Below are 18,827 nucleotides of genomic sequence, written 5' to 3'. Positions count from 1 at the left end.
TCTACCATTCCTCAGCGGTGGCTCCGCAGTTCCCGGGCAGAGCCCAGCGCCCAGCGCTCCCCACTTCCACCCCACCTGCGCCGCCCGCTCGCATCCAGCGAGCCCCGGGAGCGGAATTTTGGCTCGGGGGGAAGGGGACGGCACGGACGGATCTGCACTGGGGGCCCCGAGCCCCCTGCCCATGGCTGGGGGCTGCTGGGGGTTTCTCCCCCTGCCCCAGAGCCGGTGCTGCTGCGGCCGTGGGGCAGAGCGGGTGCGGAAGGCGGGTCCGGGGCGGGAGCGGAGGAGGAGCGGGAGGAAGGGCAGGGAGAGGGGAAGGGGAGGAGCAGGAAGGCGAGGAGCACGAAGAGGAGCGGCCCGAGGAGGAGCAGCAGTGGCAGGAGCATTGCGGGGCTCCACGGCGAGCCCGCTGAGCCCGCAGCTCGGCTGGCCCCGGCAGCATCGCATTGCCCTGCGTGCCGCGGGTGAGCGCGGAGGGGAAGCTCGCCCCGAGCCGATCGCGGCAGCTCCGGAACGGATTTTTGGGGGGCGAAAGGAGGGAGGTTGGAGGGGTTTGGGTCTCGCGGAATCCGGAGTCGCGTCCCAAATATATTTCGGTTTTGCTGGGAGCGGTATTTTTTCTTCCTATGACGAGGGGACATTTTTGGATGTGGCCGGAGTGCAGAGCTGAGCCGTGAATGGCCCGGGGGGATTTTGCGGGGCCCACGTGGCGCTCGGCCGGTGCCGGCGGGCGGGCCACGGGTTTGGGGATCCCCGGGAGAGGCTGGGATGAAAGGCGGGAGCCCCGGCATGGGGAGAGGGGCGATAGCAGAGCTGGGGGAGCTCCGGCAGGCTGGAGGGGCGGTGGAGCCGGGAGATGAGTGGGGCCCGGGCCCCGAGGCTGAAAGTATTGTCGGGGAGCGGGGGAAGCGCTGAGTGCCTGGGGTGGGGGGATGCTGGAGAAGGGGACCCTGGGACACCTGGGAGCCGCGCTCGAACTGATATAAAATTTCAATAGTCAATCCGGATTTTATTTTTTATGTTTTTTATTTTAAAGCCAGCAGCGCTGGGTGGTCGGGGAGTCACCGCTCCACTCACGGCACACACCACTTACAAGTTCGGTAAAGTATATATACTGTTTTTAAGCCTACAAAGCATTTTCCAATGTGCTCGGTTAGTCCAAATCAGCAAATATCAATAAGCTGGGATACGCAATTTCATAATCTTTCCAGGTGGTCCTTGGCTTCCTGTCCTTCTTGTGGTCATCTGGAGGGAGGCCTTACACTGGTGTCTGCTACCTGATTTTATCACATTGTTGTAGGTAAAAAATTGATGCAGCCAATTTAATAAAAATAAAAACAGAATTTATTCACAACCAATATACAGTCCTGACAGCCAACAATCAAGGAACAGCACCGACCCCGGGATCTGAGCTGGGTGAACACAGAGTCCGAGCTGGCTAGCAGGGAATCCCCACTGTTCACAAAGAGAGCCTGGTAGAGCCGGCTTAAATACAGTTTTTCTAGCCCCAGGCAGGGTCTCTTGTCTTCCATGTAGGACTCTCGTCTTTTTTCAGGTTTTCTCATATTCATGTCGTTTTATTTCTCCGTGCAAAAGTCTAACAAAGCTCGTCCAGGAATCCATGTATTTTTGCTGCCGAGTTCCTGGAATATGTATTTCAGATGTAAGTTTCTGATGGCTCAGGTTATGTAGGTCAGACATCTTCATGGGCCATCATGGCTGGGTGGCTCCTGGTTCATTCTAGAGAGAACACCCATCTCCTTTCTCAGCCAGTCTTTTTCATGTGTTAATTTGGATTCCTTTCCTCTGCTGCCAGCTGTGGTTTCCTCACTCTCTGTAGCAATCCCTTGTCTCTGGCTAGTGTGCCCTCATGACTTGTTTGATTAGAAATCATACTATATCCTATATAACACTCATACCACATCTGACAGAATACTCATAATGTACGAATTATCAATATACACATACACATGTAGTCTCAATCAGCACGAATTGCCAAAATACACCTAACAATCCCTCCCCTTCTTCATAAACACATTAAGTTGTGCTGTTTTTCTAAAAATGTTCATGCGTACATCTTTCTAGCCTTTTAAAAATTTTCCCTTAGAACCCATGTGATTACCTTTAGCTACTTGGTGCTTATGTGAGTTTACTGTTAGGATGGAAATACATGGAGTATACTCTTCTACTTCATGATATTCTTTTCCTTCCCTGCTGATGCAAATTGTTGTAATCACCCTTTTGTTTTTGAAATCTTTGCATTATCGCATTTGAGAAGCTGCTCTGGAGCTAAACTCTCACTTTTCTAGGGCTATTTTTCTGCTGATATGAGCCTTCCACAAATCCAGCAGTTGGATTGTTCCACCCTCTTCTTCTTTATTTCTGACTCCTGTCGTCTTAACTCTTGAGCTACCTGCTTTATTTTGCTCTCTGGATCCACCCCATCTTTATTCTTCAAAAACAAAAAGTCCTCTCATATTGCAGACAAGCCCTGTCATCATGATCTTCAAGAAGGTCAAGAATAACTGGCTCATTCTTGAGGGATAGCCTATTTTCATATTTCAAATTCTTTCTTACCCAGTATGTTTTCTTCTTATCACACACCTTTTCAGGCGATGATGATCATAAGATAGTTTGTTAACTTGGAAATAAGCTACAAACTCCATTATTCCCCCAGTCTACATGGTGTGATTACACGTATCACAAATAGGGATGGGTATCTGTTCAATATTCCTCTTATAAATTTTATGCATGGGTGTTTCTAACTTTTTGCTTTTTGCATATAACATATTATTTTTCCATTCTAGTCACATATACTGAGTAATATTTAAGGTACTGTACCCACTTTTCTTACCTTTGCTGCAGTCTGCTGGGGCTGGGTGTGCTGAAGTCTCTGTCTCTGCTTGTCCTCTCAGGACAATCTGCAAACATTGCCTGCACTCATTACCAGGACTCTGCCTCTCCATGCTGGGCAAATTTTCCAGGTGTGAACCAGCTGTGCTGCACATGGTTAGACTCAGGCCCATCAGGATCCCCATATTTGTATTCTTCTGCTTCTGCTTACGCCCACTGGGTTGCAGCCAGCAGCAAGGTCAGACCATCTCCTCAGCAGCAAGAATATTCTTCTGGGGTCCCATACCTGGACCAAGCCACATACTTTTTTAAAGATGCCCCATCTTGATAGTTGAACTGTATCAGTTCTGCAGGGCACTGTGTTCAATCTCTGGTACTCGATTGTTAGAATTTGAGCTTGCGAATTTACTTTTTCCCTCTGTCCTGTTCTGAAACAAGTGATGTCACTCCAGGGAATCCAATTCTATTATGCCTAATTCAGTAGTGATTTCTAAGATACAGCTAGTCAGATACTGTTCTTCCTCTGTATCCCTTGTACATAAACCTCTTGGTCTATATCCCCTCCTACAGTGTGTGACCTAGACTTAGTGACAGCATTCGCATTTAAAATAGATGGATGTGCAACCAGTCACTGTGCAACTTACCTGATCTTTTTCAGTCATTTACTTGGCTTTTCTCTTTTATTTTGAATTTGGTGCTTACTAAATATCCAACAGTTTTTGTCGTACTTTAACTTATTTTAATTTTACTTTCAATGTTTCTTATAACTTCAATCTAGTTTGTATCTTATATACCCAGTCTTTCCAGATTTTTCACTAATCACATTACTTGTTTTATTATATTCTTTACAGTATCTTCTAACTATTCAATATGCTTAAAACAACTTCATGAATAATACTCATAGTTCCAAAGAAAAGATTTTACTTCTCGTAACAATCTGTTTTTACAACTTACAACCTTAGGTATTAACATGCATAAACACAGACTCATTTACTTATAAAACAAGAGGTGTTTTCCACACTTTAAAATTACTAGATGGACATTAATTATGATGGGATTCTTTTGATTTTTTGTGTAACCTTGTGGCAAATAATTTATCAAAGAATATTTTAAAAATTGAAAACAGGAAAAGATTGGGAAGATTTCATCTCACTTGTGCAAGAGAAGTTAGTTTAAGAGCAGTTTAGTTGCTTAGCTTACAGTTTGGCAATTTACTAGGCCTACAGTGTCTATTGAACTTGTAAATTGAGTCGTTTAGGAGATAAAGGCCTGGATGTCTCTTTTGTGGTTCAAACAAAGGGCTCAGCTCTGCCTTTGGGAGTCTTTAATAGGGAGCTTATCTAGCTCCCAGAAGAAGTTTTAAGTTTTACAACATTTAATAAAAACATAGTAACTTGATGCAACTATAACTTTTCTCAGAGGATGACAGTATTGTTTCAGATCACACTACAGTTCTTAAACTTATAATTGCTTTGTCTTAAAAACACATCTAAACTTTTAAAACTTCCACCCAATGTAGCTTTTCTTAATTTCACACTTTGAATGTGATGTTTTAAATCTTTCTTTTCTGTTTAAGCACAAATATATATATATATATATATATATTTTAACCAATATACTACTAGTTTACTTTAAAGCACTGTAATCATAATAAATACAGCACAAATTTAACACTTACAGACAGAGACTGGTTAAACACATATTTTATGCACATATCAAGTATAAGCTGCAAGACTCGTTTGGACTTCAAACATATAAATCTGGCTGATTTACTTTAGAACTGCTAGTTCTGTTAAACTTTTGTCCAAACTTTTAAAACTGCATATAATTCACAGACTTGAGCAGACACTTAAGGATCTTGATCTTTACAATATTCTAAACGTCTTCTTAGCCTAGCCTTTTTGTGGTAACACAATAATTTACTTTCAACACTTCTGAAAACTTCTAAAACTTCTAAAATTTTTTTTAAAAACTTCTCAAGACTTTCAAAACTCCAAGCAAATTTCCAACAATTTTTTAATCTGCAAAAGTGCATCAATCTTTCTCAACTAGTCTCTCTTAAAAACTTTTTTTCAAAGTTGTACACCATCTCTATAGGTATGCACATAATTAAGGAGATACACTTCAATACTACTTTCTTCTAGGAAAGAAATGTTGCTATTTTTCTCTAATAACACCTCTAGATCTTTTCTTAACACATTGAAACTTAGTTTAGAAATTGATAAGGTATTTATTCTTTTATATTTTGGTGTCTCTCTTAATTGCAACACTTTTAATAATAGGAACTTCAAATTCTTTTCCTTTTTCTATTTCTGTAGGGACTTTTCATGTTTCACATCTTCCTGGTATTTCTATAATACATGTTTTCTTTGCACTAAGATCAAAAGCTTTGCTAATGTGAGCCTCTTGAGATAATGTGAGCTGTATCTACTGGCACTTCTTCCTTCTCTCTTTTTCTTGAATTCAACTTATTAGGAGGAGCAGATGGTCTTACAGCCTCCTCCACAGGCTGGGCAAGGGAGGTAAATTGTCACAGGACTCCCAAGTGTTATTTTTGATTTTCAGCTTTAACCCTTGATTCTGACTCATCTTGTCCATTTTAACCTATTAGTAGTAAGTTTCTCATAAAGGAATTTTACCTTCTCACTATACCCTTCAATCCAGTGCCTGCAATACCTTAGAAGTTTCAGCAGCTGTCTGATCTCTCTTTTTGTCTGTGGGAGGGTAAAGCAACAATTCTTGCTACTCTTTCAGGGTCTAATTTATTTTTCCTTTTTATTAACCAATGTCCCAGATATTTAACTTCAGGTTCAGTAAACTGTAACTTAGATTTTGAAATTTTTAGGCCCTTATCTTTTAAGAAGTTTAATGATGTTATGGTACTTGCTTTTACATCTTTCTCTTTAGGATTAGCCACTAAGAGGTTATCTACATATTGTTATAATTTTGTCCCTTCTATTTGCACAAATTGATTTAATAATTGTTCAAGAGCCTGACCAAACAGATTTGGTGAATCTACAAACTCTTGAGGCAAAGATGCCTACTTGAATTGCTGCTTTTTATTTGTCTTTGGGTCGCAGCATTTCTGTAAATTTTGATTGGGAATAATCTTGTACTAGCATAGTCCCATAATCTGGCAGAGTCCCCTTCCTCTTTATTTTGCAAATTCTTACCACCCACGTGATGATGTAAAGCTTGGCAAGTCCATCTTTTTGAAGGTGCTAAACACAGGCTAGATTAGATGTTTTCTAATTTCCTCATTTCCCCCTATTTCTACGCAATAATGTATCATTAGTTCTTTGGATCTTATTTGTCTCTTGGGGCAGTTCTCTTAGTGTTCTAGCATCCACCTCAACGCACTATTTCTCGGAATTTCAGGTAGACTGTTCTCCTGTTCTTTTTCAGGTTTGCTCTGAGTATTTCCCTGAATCTTGCTCTTTTTTTGCTCCATTTCACAAGCTCTTCCTAAAGTTCCCTTAACGTACGTACCTTTTTCTGAGCTGAAAGGAATTCCTAGAAAAACTTTTTTACTGGTACTGTGTCTAAGTTCTGATCCCCTTTTGAAAAAATATTACCAGTCTACTAGACACACAGCAAACCGGTCTGTGGATTTTCGGCTGGTAATGAGCTCTTGTTCTTATCTTTTCTTTTACCTGGATTTCTTTTTCCCCCATGCTGGAGAACTTACCTTCCCCTTTCTGATCCTGCCCGTAATCGATCCCCCTAGCTCCCCGAGTTTCAGGTTTTTTTGTCTGAAAATGATTTTTTGTCTGCTTCCCCCTCAACCGACCACTTTCCTCTCGGAAGAGTGGAACTGTGATCCTGGGGTCCACACTCGCTTCGTGCCACGTCTCATGACTTCATGACTTGTTTGATTAGAAATCATACTATATCCTATATAACACTCATACCACATCTGACAGAATACTCAAAATGTACGAATTATCAATATACACATACACATATAGTCTCAATCAGCACAAATTACCAAAATATACGTAACAAAATGCATCAGGCTTTTTATTATACATAAGCATTTAGTTGCTTTGTTGTAATATCTCTTAGCTTTAGCACAAGTTCCTCTATTTTATTCTAAGCATCAGTCCTCTTGCTACTTCCTGTCTTTTACTCTACTATACTTCTTTTATTTTGATGCTTTATTTGGCCATTTGGTCAGAAAGTTTCAGAACCTTTCTTTGTGTCTATTTTGGGCACAGCAGATAGAAACATTTGCTGATTCCATTGCCAATTGACACAAATCACAAAAACATTTTTCATAATTCTCCCCTTTATCTTATTGATTCATGTCTTTGCTTCAAATTGAGCTAATACTGTTTGAGTTTCAGTTTTATTTGGTTCTGCTTTGCCCTTGACTGTCATAAGGGAGTGAGTTTTTTCTCCTGTGGTTGTTATTTTAGGGTTTATGGGTATTGCTGAAATCTGCATTCCCTGGACCACTGAATGCATTAACCTAATGAAGCATGGAATCAAACATGGTATAAACAATAGGCCTAATGCAGAAGAAAGCAACATAAACCCCAATGTTTTCCACCAGGCACCTTCAAACAAATTATTCCGTGAATTGTCAGTTAATGTGGAATTCCATTATTGCACTGGAACACGTGCAACTTGTTTAATTTTGTCTACCAAATGTGTAACAGCCTCTCCATTATCATCAGTCTCTAAACAGCACTCAGATGTACTAAATTTTCCACAAAACTCCCTTTCTTCAGCTCATAAGTAATCTGGGGCTAGCCTATTCTGATATACTGCTGCTCTGGTCTGGCTTAGTTGTCTAGCTACAAGCTTCAATGCCTCTGATGTTTGGTTAAAAGTAATTTCTACACTGGCCTGTAATCTAATAATTTGGTTAAGCATATAAATAGGGGTTCTATAACCCCAGCTGCTGTGCTGAGCCCAGGAGGCAGGATCACAGTAATCTGTGATCCATTGGGAAGTCCATTCTTCATTTTTCCAGGTCTGTTTTCCTCCTATTTCAGTTTGTTTTCTTCTGCGCAGAGTTTCCTAAAGAGATTGTCCCAAATATTCACCTTTGCTCTTTGTAGCAAAAAGAATGCAGGTTGTATAATTGCAATTGTACAGGTAACTCTCCACCTCTTTGATGATTCATCATATGCCCTTTTACCACATATCCAAAATAATCCATTTGAAGCTTTCCTATTTTCAGCCTTCTGCCCCTGATTTTCCCAATATCCCTTAAGATCTTTTACCTCCTCTAAAGGATTGGCATGTGTTGCACTTTCCCAGCAAACAGTTCCATTGGTACAATTGATGGAGCAATAACCTGTTGGTGGTTTTGGCCACCAGGTTGTAAAAGTGGAGTTGGTGGTATATATCATCTTGCAGGGGGTGTGTCCTACATACGTAGTATAATTGTTTCCTTTCCTAGAAATACAAATTTGGCCTACTACTTCATGAGTCAATATTTACCCCTGAGGTTGAATTTCATTAAATCTTTGTGTAGTGTTCCATAATATCAACTGATCCGGTCCAACCCCTTCTCCCCTCCACGGCCATTGCTCGGTTATTTGGGATCCCCACCAACCCAACAGTTAGTCACATTTAATTCCTTAACTACTTTTTGCATCAGATCAATAAACAAATTTTTTTCCTAACATGGGGAGGTCCCAATCCCTGAGTCTTTTCTTAATATTTTATACAGGTCACTTCCTCCTCTTGTTCTTTTTGGTTTGAATTTCCCCTAAATTCTTTGTGACATTTTTCACTAACTCTTCCTTGAATTTATCTTGTATTCCCCCTTTATTTGAGTATCCCCACGTTCCGCCTTTGGGAAAAGAGAAGAATGGTTCTCCCTGGTGACAAAATTGATAGTTTCCAGGTGCCCATCCTCCCACTCCTGAATCTGTTGCTACCCAGTAAATCTTCTCTCCTGTTGTACAGGTTTCAAGTTGTCCTGGCCCATAACATCCTGCATTAATATGAGTGTGTGCTCGGGCCATGGTCCAGCCATACTTTACATTTTGGTCGCACTTCAAGCAGGGATTGGTTTCCCATTCCCTGGAAGACCCAACAGTACCAGAAGGCCCCACAGTTTTATTGTCCCTCTTCCTCCTTGGCCTCCCGGGGTGCTCCCAGCAGTGAGGGGTACCATCTTCTCTGCAGCAAGGATATTCTTCAGGGGTTCCGTGTGAGCTTTCCTGCATTCCGTGCCGTTTCTTAAATACTTCCCAGTTCTTTGCTTTGGCTGGCTCGGATCCGCAAGGGACTCGATTACGTTTGCAACGCTCAATCTTTTTAATATTTGCCTCACTTGATAGTCCCCCTCTTAATCCATATTTCCACAACATCTACCACTCATAAGAATCTAGTTTTAATGTTCCTTTCTCTAGTCTCTTTTATAAAAAATATATTCAGACAAAATCTGTTCAATGTGTTTACACTCTGGACACAACCCACTTGGAGGATAATCCCTGTGACAATGATAACAGCACCTCTCCTTCCAATAGTTGCATTCAGTGCTTACAAAGGGATAGCAATTACAGTCCTTTTCAATACAGGTTATTTTATCTCCTGACATCTCTTGAGAATATGGCATCCCATATAACATCTTGTATGGGGAGATCCCATGCTCTGAGTTTGGCATTGTTCGAATATTTAACCACACCAATGGTAAATACTCGGTAAATTTTGGATTAATGCTTAATCCAAGATAGTTTTTTTTTAATCATTAGTTTTGCTAGGTGATGCTTTAGGGTCTGGTTCATTCTTTCAACTCTCCCCAAACTCTGAGGGTGCCAAGGGGTATAATATTCCCAAGAGATCCCTAGAGCTTTCATTACTTTTAACACTTTTGAGGTAAAGTGGGAACCCCGATCCAAATCAATCACTCTAATCATCCCAAATCGTGGAATTATTTCTTCTAAAATAATCTTTGTAACAAAATGTGCTGTTGTTTGTGTCACAGGGTAGATCTCCACACAATGAATTAATTGGTCCACTATTACTAACAACTACTTTTATCTTCCCATTTTCTGTAGTTTGGTAAAATCCACTTGTATCTTTTCAAAAGGCCTATAGGCAGTTTTTCTCCCTCCCCGCGAGGTCTGTCTAGATGTCTTCTTGTTAATTTTCTGGCAAATAATGCATCCTTGTGTCTTCTGTTTTGCTATATCAAATATTCTTATACACCCAAAAAACTTTAAAAAGTGGTCACTTAGTGCTCATGTTCCCCAATGAGTTCATGAATGTAACTTGAGAATTATTCTTTTAACATTACTTTTAGATACCATTTCTCTACCATCTGGTAAAAGCCACTTATGCCCTTCTAGCTTAGCCCCTAGTTTCTGCATCTCTTGTATTTCCTTTGAGATAGAGCATTTTTGATACTGATACTTTGTATCATCCTCACTGTTATTCCAGTTATTTAAAAAACACAGGTAAGCATACTGCTGCCCTTTGTGCTTCTGCATCAGCCAAATTATTGCCATGAGTCCCATAATCCATTCCCCTCTGATGTCCTCTTACATGGACATCAGCTATCACTGATGGACCTCTCAAAGCTTCTAATACTCTCACTCTTATTGGAATGATTGGCTTAGTTATTTCTATCTTAATGGGTCCATTAATGCTTATTATACATAAGCATTTACTTGGTTTGTTTTAATATCTCTTAGTTTCACCACATCTTTGTCTATTTTATTTCAAGCATTGGTTTTCTTGCTACCTCATCTCTTTCACTCTACTGTACTTCTTTTATTTTGCTGCTTTATTTGGCCATTTGGTCAGAAAGTTTCAAAACCTTTCTTAGTGTCTATTTTGGACACAGCAGATTGAAGCATTTTCTGATTCCATTGCCAATTGACACGAATCACAAAAACATTTGTCACAGAATCAGGGGAGGATGAGCACTGGGACCCCCAAAAGCCCCTCAGCATGGCTGAGCAGAACCTGGGAGCGGGGGGGATGCCCAGGACCCACGGGGCCCCAGCAGCTCTGAGAAGAGGGACCCCCATAACCCCAAAGTAAGGACACTGGAAGCAGGGAACTCCTAGGAAGTGGTTTTGGACTTAGTGAATTTTGGAGGTATTTCTGGCCACCAGCCACCCAGTGACTTCTAGAGATGGACTTGGAGAGCAGGACCTTCAAAGCTAATGTCCTGGTTTAGGACAATTTTGGGAGAAAACCTCTAAAGGTCTTTCCTCTAGAAGACCAATTTCAAGTGGCTCCTCCCCCAACTGCTTCTGGAAAAATATTTCCTTTGAGAAAAGTGGAAAACACTGTTTATTTAACAGGCAAAGCACTCACCAGCCCAAGAAACGAGCAGTATTAAGCAATAAAACCTCTTGCTGCTCCAGAAGAGATGACAAACTCACAAAGCCCCTCCATGGGCTGTAGCTCAGCTCACTCAATCTCTTATCAGTCCCTCTGGTGCTGGAAATGCCGCGGCCCAGCCCCGGTGGGGCACAGGTGTGAGCTCCTGGTGCTCTTGTGAGTGCTCAGTCCAGAGCAGGTTTAGACAGGTCCAAAGACAAGGAAAGCAAAAAACCACAGTCCAGGGGGAACTTCTCTGCCTCAGCAAGCTCGAACTAACTAAAAGCAAAAGGAGAGCTCTGTCCTGCTGTCTGTCCATCCGCAGACAACAGAGGAGCAGGAATGTGGAGGTTCTGAAATGAGAGAGGTTCTGAAAACAAACTCCATGTTTCTTCTTCCTCTTTGCTCTCAGAACCAGCCTTAATGATACAAAACTTATTTCAGAGGAATGGGGATGCGAGCATCATAAAGTCACTCCTGAGACCCCTAAACCCCACTCAGCCTGTCTAAGCAGGACCTGGGAGAGGGAGGATGTCCAGGACCCATGGGCCCCTCAGCAGCTCTGAGAATAGGGACCCCCATAACCCCAAAGTAAGGACCCTGGAAACAGGGAACTCCTGGGAGAGGTTTTCGACTCCTTCTTGATTTTTGGAGGTATTTCTGGCCACCAGACACCCGGTGACTTCTAGAGATGGAACTGGCCAGCGGGACCTTCAAAACCAATGCACTCACATCTTGTTTTTCTCCCAAATTAGGATTTCCCATTCCCAGACCTTATCTGGATAGAGGAGAAGGCTGCGAGGAAGCAGAATATGCTCCAGAACACTGAGGCAGGTGAGGAGGAAGTCAGCGCCCCTTTCCCCCTCTCTCCTGCTCCATCTCCCAGCCCAGCACTGCCCCTGGCTGCAGGACAACCCTGCTGCCAACGCTGTCCTGCTGGGGATGGACTGGGGGGATCTCTTTCTCCTTCCCTCTGGCACAGAGGCAAATCCCATCCTCTCCTTGTCCTTCCTCCTGCAGACAAGGAGCTGAAGATGGAGAGCAGGGAGGACAAATCCCCACGGCAGAACCTCATGGACGAGGCCGTTTTGAGCGGCTCCACAGCACGGGAACCTAATGGGGCTGAAAAGCCTCGGAGATCCCTCAGGAGGAGGGGCTCCAAACCCAGCCCAGGATATGCTGAGGGAGAAAGACCCAGCCTGTGCCAGGAAGGCAGCCAGAGATCTGGCCAGAGCTCTGAGGTGGTGGTCAATGAGCAGCTTAATGATGGCAAGAAGCCCCACCAGTGCTTGGAATGTGGGAAGAGTTTTCCCGCGAGCTCCCACCTGATCATCCACCAGAGGATCCACACCAGGGAACGGCCCTACGAGTGTGGGGAATGTGGGAAGAGCTTCAGGATCAGCCACCAACTCACTGCCCACCAGAGGATCCACACTGGGGAACGCCCCTACGAGTGTGGGTAATGTGGGAAGAGGTTCCAGACCAGCTCCCACCTGATCACCCACCGAAGGATCCACACTGGGGAATGGCCCCACGAGTGTGGGGAATGTGGACAGAGGTTCAGGATCAGCTCCCACCTGATCGCCCACCAGAGGATCCACACCGGGGAACGGCCCCACAAGTGTGAGGAATGTGGGAAGAGCTTCAGGATCAGCTCCCACCTGATCGTCCACCAGACGACCCACACCAGTGAACGGCCCTATAAATGTGGAGAATGTGGGAAAGGCTTCAGGAGGAGCTCCAGCCTGAAACTCCACCAGATGACCCACACTGGGATACGCCCCTATGTGTGTGGGGAATGTGGGAAGGGCTTCCGTGACAGCTCTCGCCTGATCATCCACCAGACAATGCACACTGGGGAATGCCCCTACACGTGCTCAGAATGTGGGAAGAGCTTCATTGAGAACTCCAGCCTGATTATGCACCAGAGGATCCACACTGGGGAGAGGCCCTACGAGTGCGGGGAATGTGGGAAAAGCTTCATCCAGAGCTGCCATCTGATTCTCCACCAGAGGATCCACACTGGGGAGAGGCCCTGTAAGTGCAGGGAATGTGGGAAAAGCTTCACTGCGCCCTCCGCCCTGATTGCCCACCAGAGGATCCACACTGGGGAGAGGCCCTACAAGTGCGGGGAATGTGGGAAAAGCTTCAGCCAGAGCTCCAGCCTGACTGTCCACCAGAGGATCCACACTGGGAAGAAGCACTATGAGTGTCCTGAGTGTGGGGAGAGGTTTCAGAGCAGATACCGTCTCCTCAAGCATCAGCAGATTCACACAGAATAGAGGCCCTTCCACTGCCCCGAGTGCAGGAGGGGCTTTAAGAAAAACTCCACCCTCATCACCCACCAGCGGATCCACGCTGGGGAGAGGCCCTAAGAGTGTCCCAAGTGTGGCAAGCGCTTCTCCCAGAACTCTACTATGACCCAGCACCAAGGGAGGCAGCAGTAAGGGAAGCCCTACAAGTGCCCCGTGTGCAGGAAGAGCTTTGAGCGCTGCTCCAACTCCATCCCCCACTGGAGGACCCCCATTGGATGGTCCACGATGACCCTCGTTTGGCAGAGACTTGGTGATCCATGGTCCTTTTGATCCATGTTAGGAAGAAACCTGGCTGGTGATCTCCACATCTTCCTGGCTCCTCTTGGACACTCGGGCAGCAGGAGAAAAATCCATTGGGTTGCAAACCGCCATCAGAATTTCATAGGGGACAGTACAGTTTTTTACTTTGGACCCCAAAAATATCTCACCTTTTGCATCCAATCATTTCTTCAGGTGGCATCAAGGAATACTGGATGGTGTTGGAGGTCTTTTCCAACCTAAATCATTCCATGATTCTAATTGTCTCTGGCCCATAGGTGTCTTGCACAGCCAAATGGTGATGGACTGGGGCACAAAACCAGGATTTTGGAGACAGTGGAGTAGAAATTCCTCTAGAAAAGATCCTTTCTACCCACCCAGGCACATGGATACTCAGCCAGCATGTACACGTAAATCCTTTTATTTTGGCCTTGATTTTCCTTCATATTTCTTCATCCCTTCACCCAACACTGGGGAAAAAATAAGACATTTAACTAAGTCACGGATGGTGACATTGGGGAATATGGTGGGGATGGAGCTGGGGACATGGACAAGGACATGGGTGCGGACATGGCTGTGGATGGCGATATTGGGCATGGAGGGGGTGTCACAGGTATAGATGGTGACATGGGGCTATATGGGCATGGATGAGGACATGGGGGACGTGGCCATGGGTGGTGATAAGTGGCTTAGGGGACAAGTCCATGGGTTGACATGTCCATGCCATGAGGTGTCCCATGACCAAGGACAGCACATCCCCACCACCACCACGATACTGTTCCCTTCATGCTCCCGTTTATTCCCTGCTCTTTCCCTGGCTGTGACACCTCCCTTGCAGGATGTCCCCATGTCCAGGTGACCCGTGTCCATCAGCCACTCCCAGTGGCTCCAGCAGCAGCCAGAGCCCGCCTCAGCATGCAGGATCAGCTCGGGCTTGCGACGCGGGGGTGGCCTCGCCGTGTCCCTCCGCAGCGCAAACCGGGACAGTGTCAGTGCCACTGCCACCTTCATCTCAGCCATGGCAAAGCTCTGCCCGATGCAGTTCCTGCCACCACATCCCCACTGTCAGTGTCACCCCACTGTGAACCCAGCCAGAGACGGGGGTGGCACCTGGGGACACTCCTGTCCCCACTCCACCACATACCTGGGGCCAGCAGAGAAGGGGATGAAGGACGACGGGTACCGTCCCTTGCTGTTCTCTGGGCTGAACCTCAGAGGGTTGAACACCTGGGGTGACACCAGCACAGTCACACCGAGGGGACACAGCTGTCACCATCATGGTGACAGGGACACCTCATAGGGCAGCCCTACCTCAGGCTCAGGCCAGAGGTCTGGGTTGTGGTGGGTCCCGTAGATGCTCATCGGGCAGATGACCCCTGGTGGGATGGGAATGGCCACTTTAGGGACAGCAGATGAGGGTGGCTGGTGACACTGGGGACACCTTGGCCATGCCATACCCTTGGGGATGACACGGCCATCAGGCAGGGGAATGTCCTCAGTGCAGCACTGGGACACAGCAGTGACAGGAGGGTGCAGCCGCAGGCTGTCCTTGATGCACGTGGTGGTGAAGGGCAGCTGCGACAGGTCCTCCCTGGGGACAAAACAGGGGTGGCACCCTGTCCCCGAGCCACATGACCTGGGGTGGCCCTGGGGACATCTCACCATTCAATGTCTGCAGTGTCCCGGCCAGCCAGGAGCTCCTGGACCTCCTGGCGGCATCGCTCCTGGTGCTCAGGGTGGCCAGCCAGGTTGTAGAAGAGCCATGTCAGGCCACTGGCCGTGGTGTCATGACCTGTGGGGACATTGGGTGAGTGAGGGGACACTGGAGTGGCTCCTCCCCAGTGGCGCCTGAGAGCTCGTGCTCACCCTCAAACATGAAGGTGTCACAGCCTCAGCCGCCATGTCCTCGTCCGACAGGGTGTGGCCGTTCTCGTCCTGCGGGGGTGAGATGAGCCTGGGGCCACCTGGGGCCACTGGTCTATGGCCAAATCCCATCCATGGCCACCACTCTTCCCCAATGGCCACCACTCTACTGGGACCACCATCCCACTGGCCATCAGCTCTACGGTCAATGCTGCCCGTGGCCACCACTGTTCCCCTGTGGCCACCAGTCTATGCCCAAGTCCCTCATGGCCACCAGCATCCTCTTGGCATCTATGGCCAACCCTTCCATGGCACCACCATCCCCTAGACCACCATCCCCCCATGGCCACCACCCTGTGGTCACCATCATCTCCCCATGGCCACAGCCACCCTCTTGATCACTTCCATTTCTCCATGGCCACCACCATCCCACATCCCCTCATGGCCACCAAAGGATGAGGGTTGTGGGACAACCAGAGGCTGGACATGGTGACACCGTTGGGTGGCCTTGGGGAACCTCAAGGACAGGTTGGTGGCCACTGTGGGGTGGCATTTGGCCTGGCCATGGTGACACTTCTGGGACCTGTGGACTTGGGTTGGTGGCCACTGCCTGGGCACTGCCAGGTGTCTGTGTCAGGTGCGGTGACACCCATGGGTGGCCCTGGGGATCTGTCTGATGTCCCCTGTCCTACCTGAGGCACTGAGGAGTGGCTGGAGGGTGCTGGGGTGGAAGAGGCACAGGACAGGCAGCCAGGGAAGTCCCCACCAGAGGCAGCCATGAGGGTACTGGGCCACCAAGGTGTCCACCTGCTGTAGGGCTTCCTCCGTGCTCTGGCCCCGAGGACAACAGGACATGTGTGTCATTGGGGACACAGATAGGCTTGGGGACATGTGTATCCTCAGGATACTGCCAGCCTTGGGGACATGTGTGTCTGTCCCCACTGTCCCCTTGCTGGTGCCACCACCCCATCCTCACCATCCCCCCAAGTGCCACCACCCCATTCCTTCTGTCCCCTCACAGGTGCCACCACCCAGTTTTTCCTTTGCAGGTGCCTCCACCGCTGTCCCCGCAGGTGCCACCCACTGTCCCCTCACCATGCTGGTGTGTCCCAGCAACCAATTGTGCCAGGGCAGGATGGGGAACTTGTTCAGCTGGCGACAAGTGGCCCGGAATCGGGTGACAGCCACCAGCGCATCCCAGAGCCACCGCAGCACCAGGGCCACCATGAAGGTGCCCAGGGCCACCACGCCCAGGGAACCTAGTGCCGTGGCCACTGCCATGGAACCGCTCCTGGGGACAGGCTGGGGACAGGGCAAGGGGGGGGCATGGGTGGTGTCACCACGGAGTCACATGGTGCCGCGCTGGGTGTCACCGGATCCGCCTTTTGTCGTAATGCACGTTCTGGTGGCAGCGTCCTCTGACACGTCCTGATGGCTTCTTGTGCTGACATGTCCTGGTGGCAGCGTCCCCACATGTGTATCCTGGTGGTATCGTGTTCACCCTGCCTTGGTGTGTCTCTGTCCCCCTGTGTGTGTCCCTGTCCCCTCCATGTGTCCCTGTCCCACCTTCCATGTCCCCTTCTGTGAATCGCTGTCCCCCACCAGTGTGTTCCTATCCCTCTGCACAGGTCCCTGTCCACATTCCCCATCATCGTGTGTTCCTATCCCATCCTAGTGTCCCCATCCCCATCTCCCCCATGTGACCCCCTTCCCTTCCATGTGTCCCTGTCCCCTCTGAGTGTCCTCATCCCCACCTCCCCCGTGTAACCCTGTTCCTTTCCGTGTGTCCCTGTCCCCTCTGAGTGTCCTCATCCCCACCTCCCCCGTGTAACCCTGTTCCTTTCCGTGTGTCCCTGTCCCTCTCTGTATGGCCCCTGCCCCCGCCCCTGGTGGGACCAAAGTCCCCGAGGTCCCAGGGCTGTGTCCTGTGGGATATTCACGTATCCCACAGCATGTCCCCATGTCCCATAGGATGTTCCAATGGCTGTTCCTTGCACTGAGCTTCTCCCCTGTGCCAGCACAGAGAGGGACACCCCATGACACCCCACAGCACCCCACGGCACTTTGACCTCTGGTTTTGTCTTTTCTCCTTGGTTTGGTGGGCACCTCTGGCACAATCATCTAGTACAAGTGGAGGTGGTTCATTAACTGATCTCAGAGTGCAAAAACAACACAGAGGGGATTTCAGTATTGATCAAAAGAAATGCACCTTTTATTGATTGCCCATAGCAAATGCCCTAGAAGGGTTAGAAAAGAGATAAAATATAAAGACAGAGAGAGAGAGAGATAGAGAGAAAGAGAGAGAGAGAAAGAGAGAGAGAGAGACAAAGAGAGGGTATAGCTACCAAACATAGAGACAAAATCCTTATGGTCAGGTCAATGGAAATTCACCTTGTGACATTGGGGAGAATATCAAAGTCCTGGTTAACTCAGGTATTGTATTTGTGTTTCCTCCAGACAGGGAAGGAATGATGAATCTGACTCCATGTTCTCAGAAGGCTAATTGATTATTTTGTGATACTATATTATATTTAAAGAATGCTATACTAAACTATACTAAAGAATACAGAAAGGATACTTACAGAAGGCTAAAAAGACAATAATGGAACTCGTGACTCCCTCCAGAGTCTGGCACAGCTTGGCCCTGATTTGCCAATAAGTCAAAACAATCAGAGCAAAAACCCATGAAACAATCACCTGTTGGTAAACAATCTCCAACCACATTCCACATGAGCAAAACAGAGGAGAAGCAAATCAGATAATCATTGCTTTCATTCTTCTCTGAGGTTTCTCAGCTTCCCTGGAGAAAAATCCTGGGCAAAGAGATTTTTCAGAAAATGTGAATGTGACACTGAGGGGTCTATTATAGTCCTTTGCCAAGGAGGGGAACAGGTAATTCTCTTGAAATTGCTGAGGGGGAACAGGTACAATGAAGAGTAAGTCTGTTGAAATCATCAAGGGGGAACGGGTCATGTTCTCAGCAGTGAGTGAGAGTCATTGTTTTCTTGACCCAACGACCACACCTGGCACATCTCCCTTCAGTTTGGTCAGCCCCTCTCCCCGTGTTAGAATCACAGGGGTCTCAGTCTCAGTTCTTGGGGGGGGGGGGGGGGGTGGCTGCAATCTCTGTCTGTCATTGTGGTAGAGAAGCAGATGAAGGGTTTTCCATGGGGAACCACCAAAGTTACCCCTGAAAGTTCATTTGGCCAAGAGGTGGGGAAATTGATGGGCTAGTGCCAAGAAGCA

The 18,827-nt window shown here is 47.0% G+C and overlaps 2 protein-coding genes across 2 annotated transcripts; one reads left to right on the top strand and one right to left on the bottom strand.

Annotated features, from left to right (window-relative positions):
- The first annotated feature begins 311 nt into the window (after nt 1-311).
- On the top strand, nt 312-14,151 carry LOC135287372 (zinc finger protein 664-like). The gene is given in 4 exon segments (XM_064400731.1): nt 312-464; nt 1,037-1,100; nt 11,901-11,979; nt 12,166-14,151. Coding segments are annotated over 2 exon segments (1,284 nt in total). The 5' UTR covers nt 312-464; nt 1,037-1,100; nt 11,901-11,957; the 3' UTR covers nt 13,428-14,151.
- A 363-nt stretch (nt 14,152-14,514) lies between these two features.
- On the bottom strand, nt 14,515-16,862 carry LOC135287313 (cytochrome P450 4F3-like). The gene is given in 9 exon segments (XM_064400657.1): nt 14,515-14,627; nt 14,630-14,763; nt 14,863-14,945; nt 15,030-15,094; nt 15,176-15,309; nt 15,381-15,510; nt 15,585-15,603; nt 15,606-15,653; nt 16,677-16,862. Coding segments are annotated over 9 exon segments (912 nt in total).
- Between the last annotated feature and the right edge of the window lie 1,965 nt (nt 16,863-18,827).

Source organism: Passer domesticus, chromosome 29, assembly GCF_036417665.1.
Source record: "Passer domesticus isolate bPasDom1 chromosome 29, bPasDom1.hap1, whole genome shotgun sequence".
NCBI lineage: Eukaryota > Metazoa > Chordata > Aves > Passeriformes > Passeridae > Passer > Passer domesticus.
The sequence above is the reverse complement of the archived record's forward strand: the minus strand, read 5'-3'. Positions and strand labels throughout refer to the sequence as shown.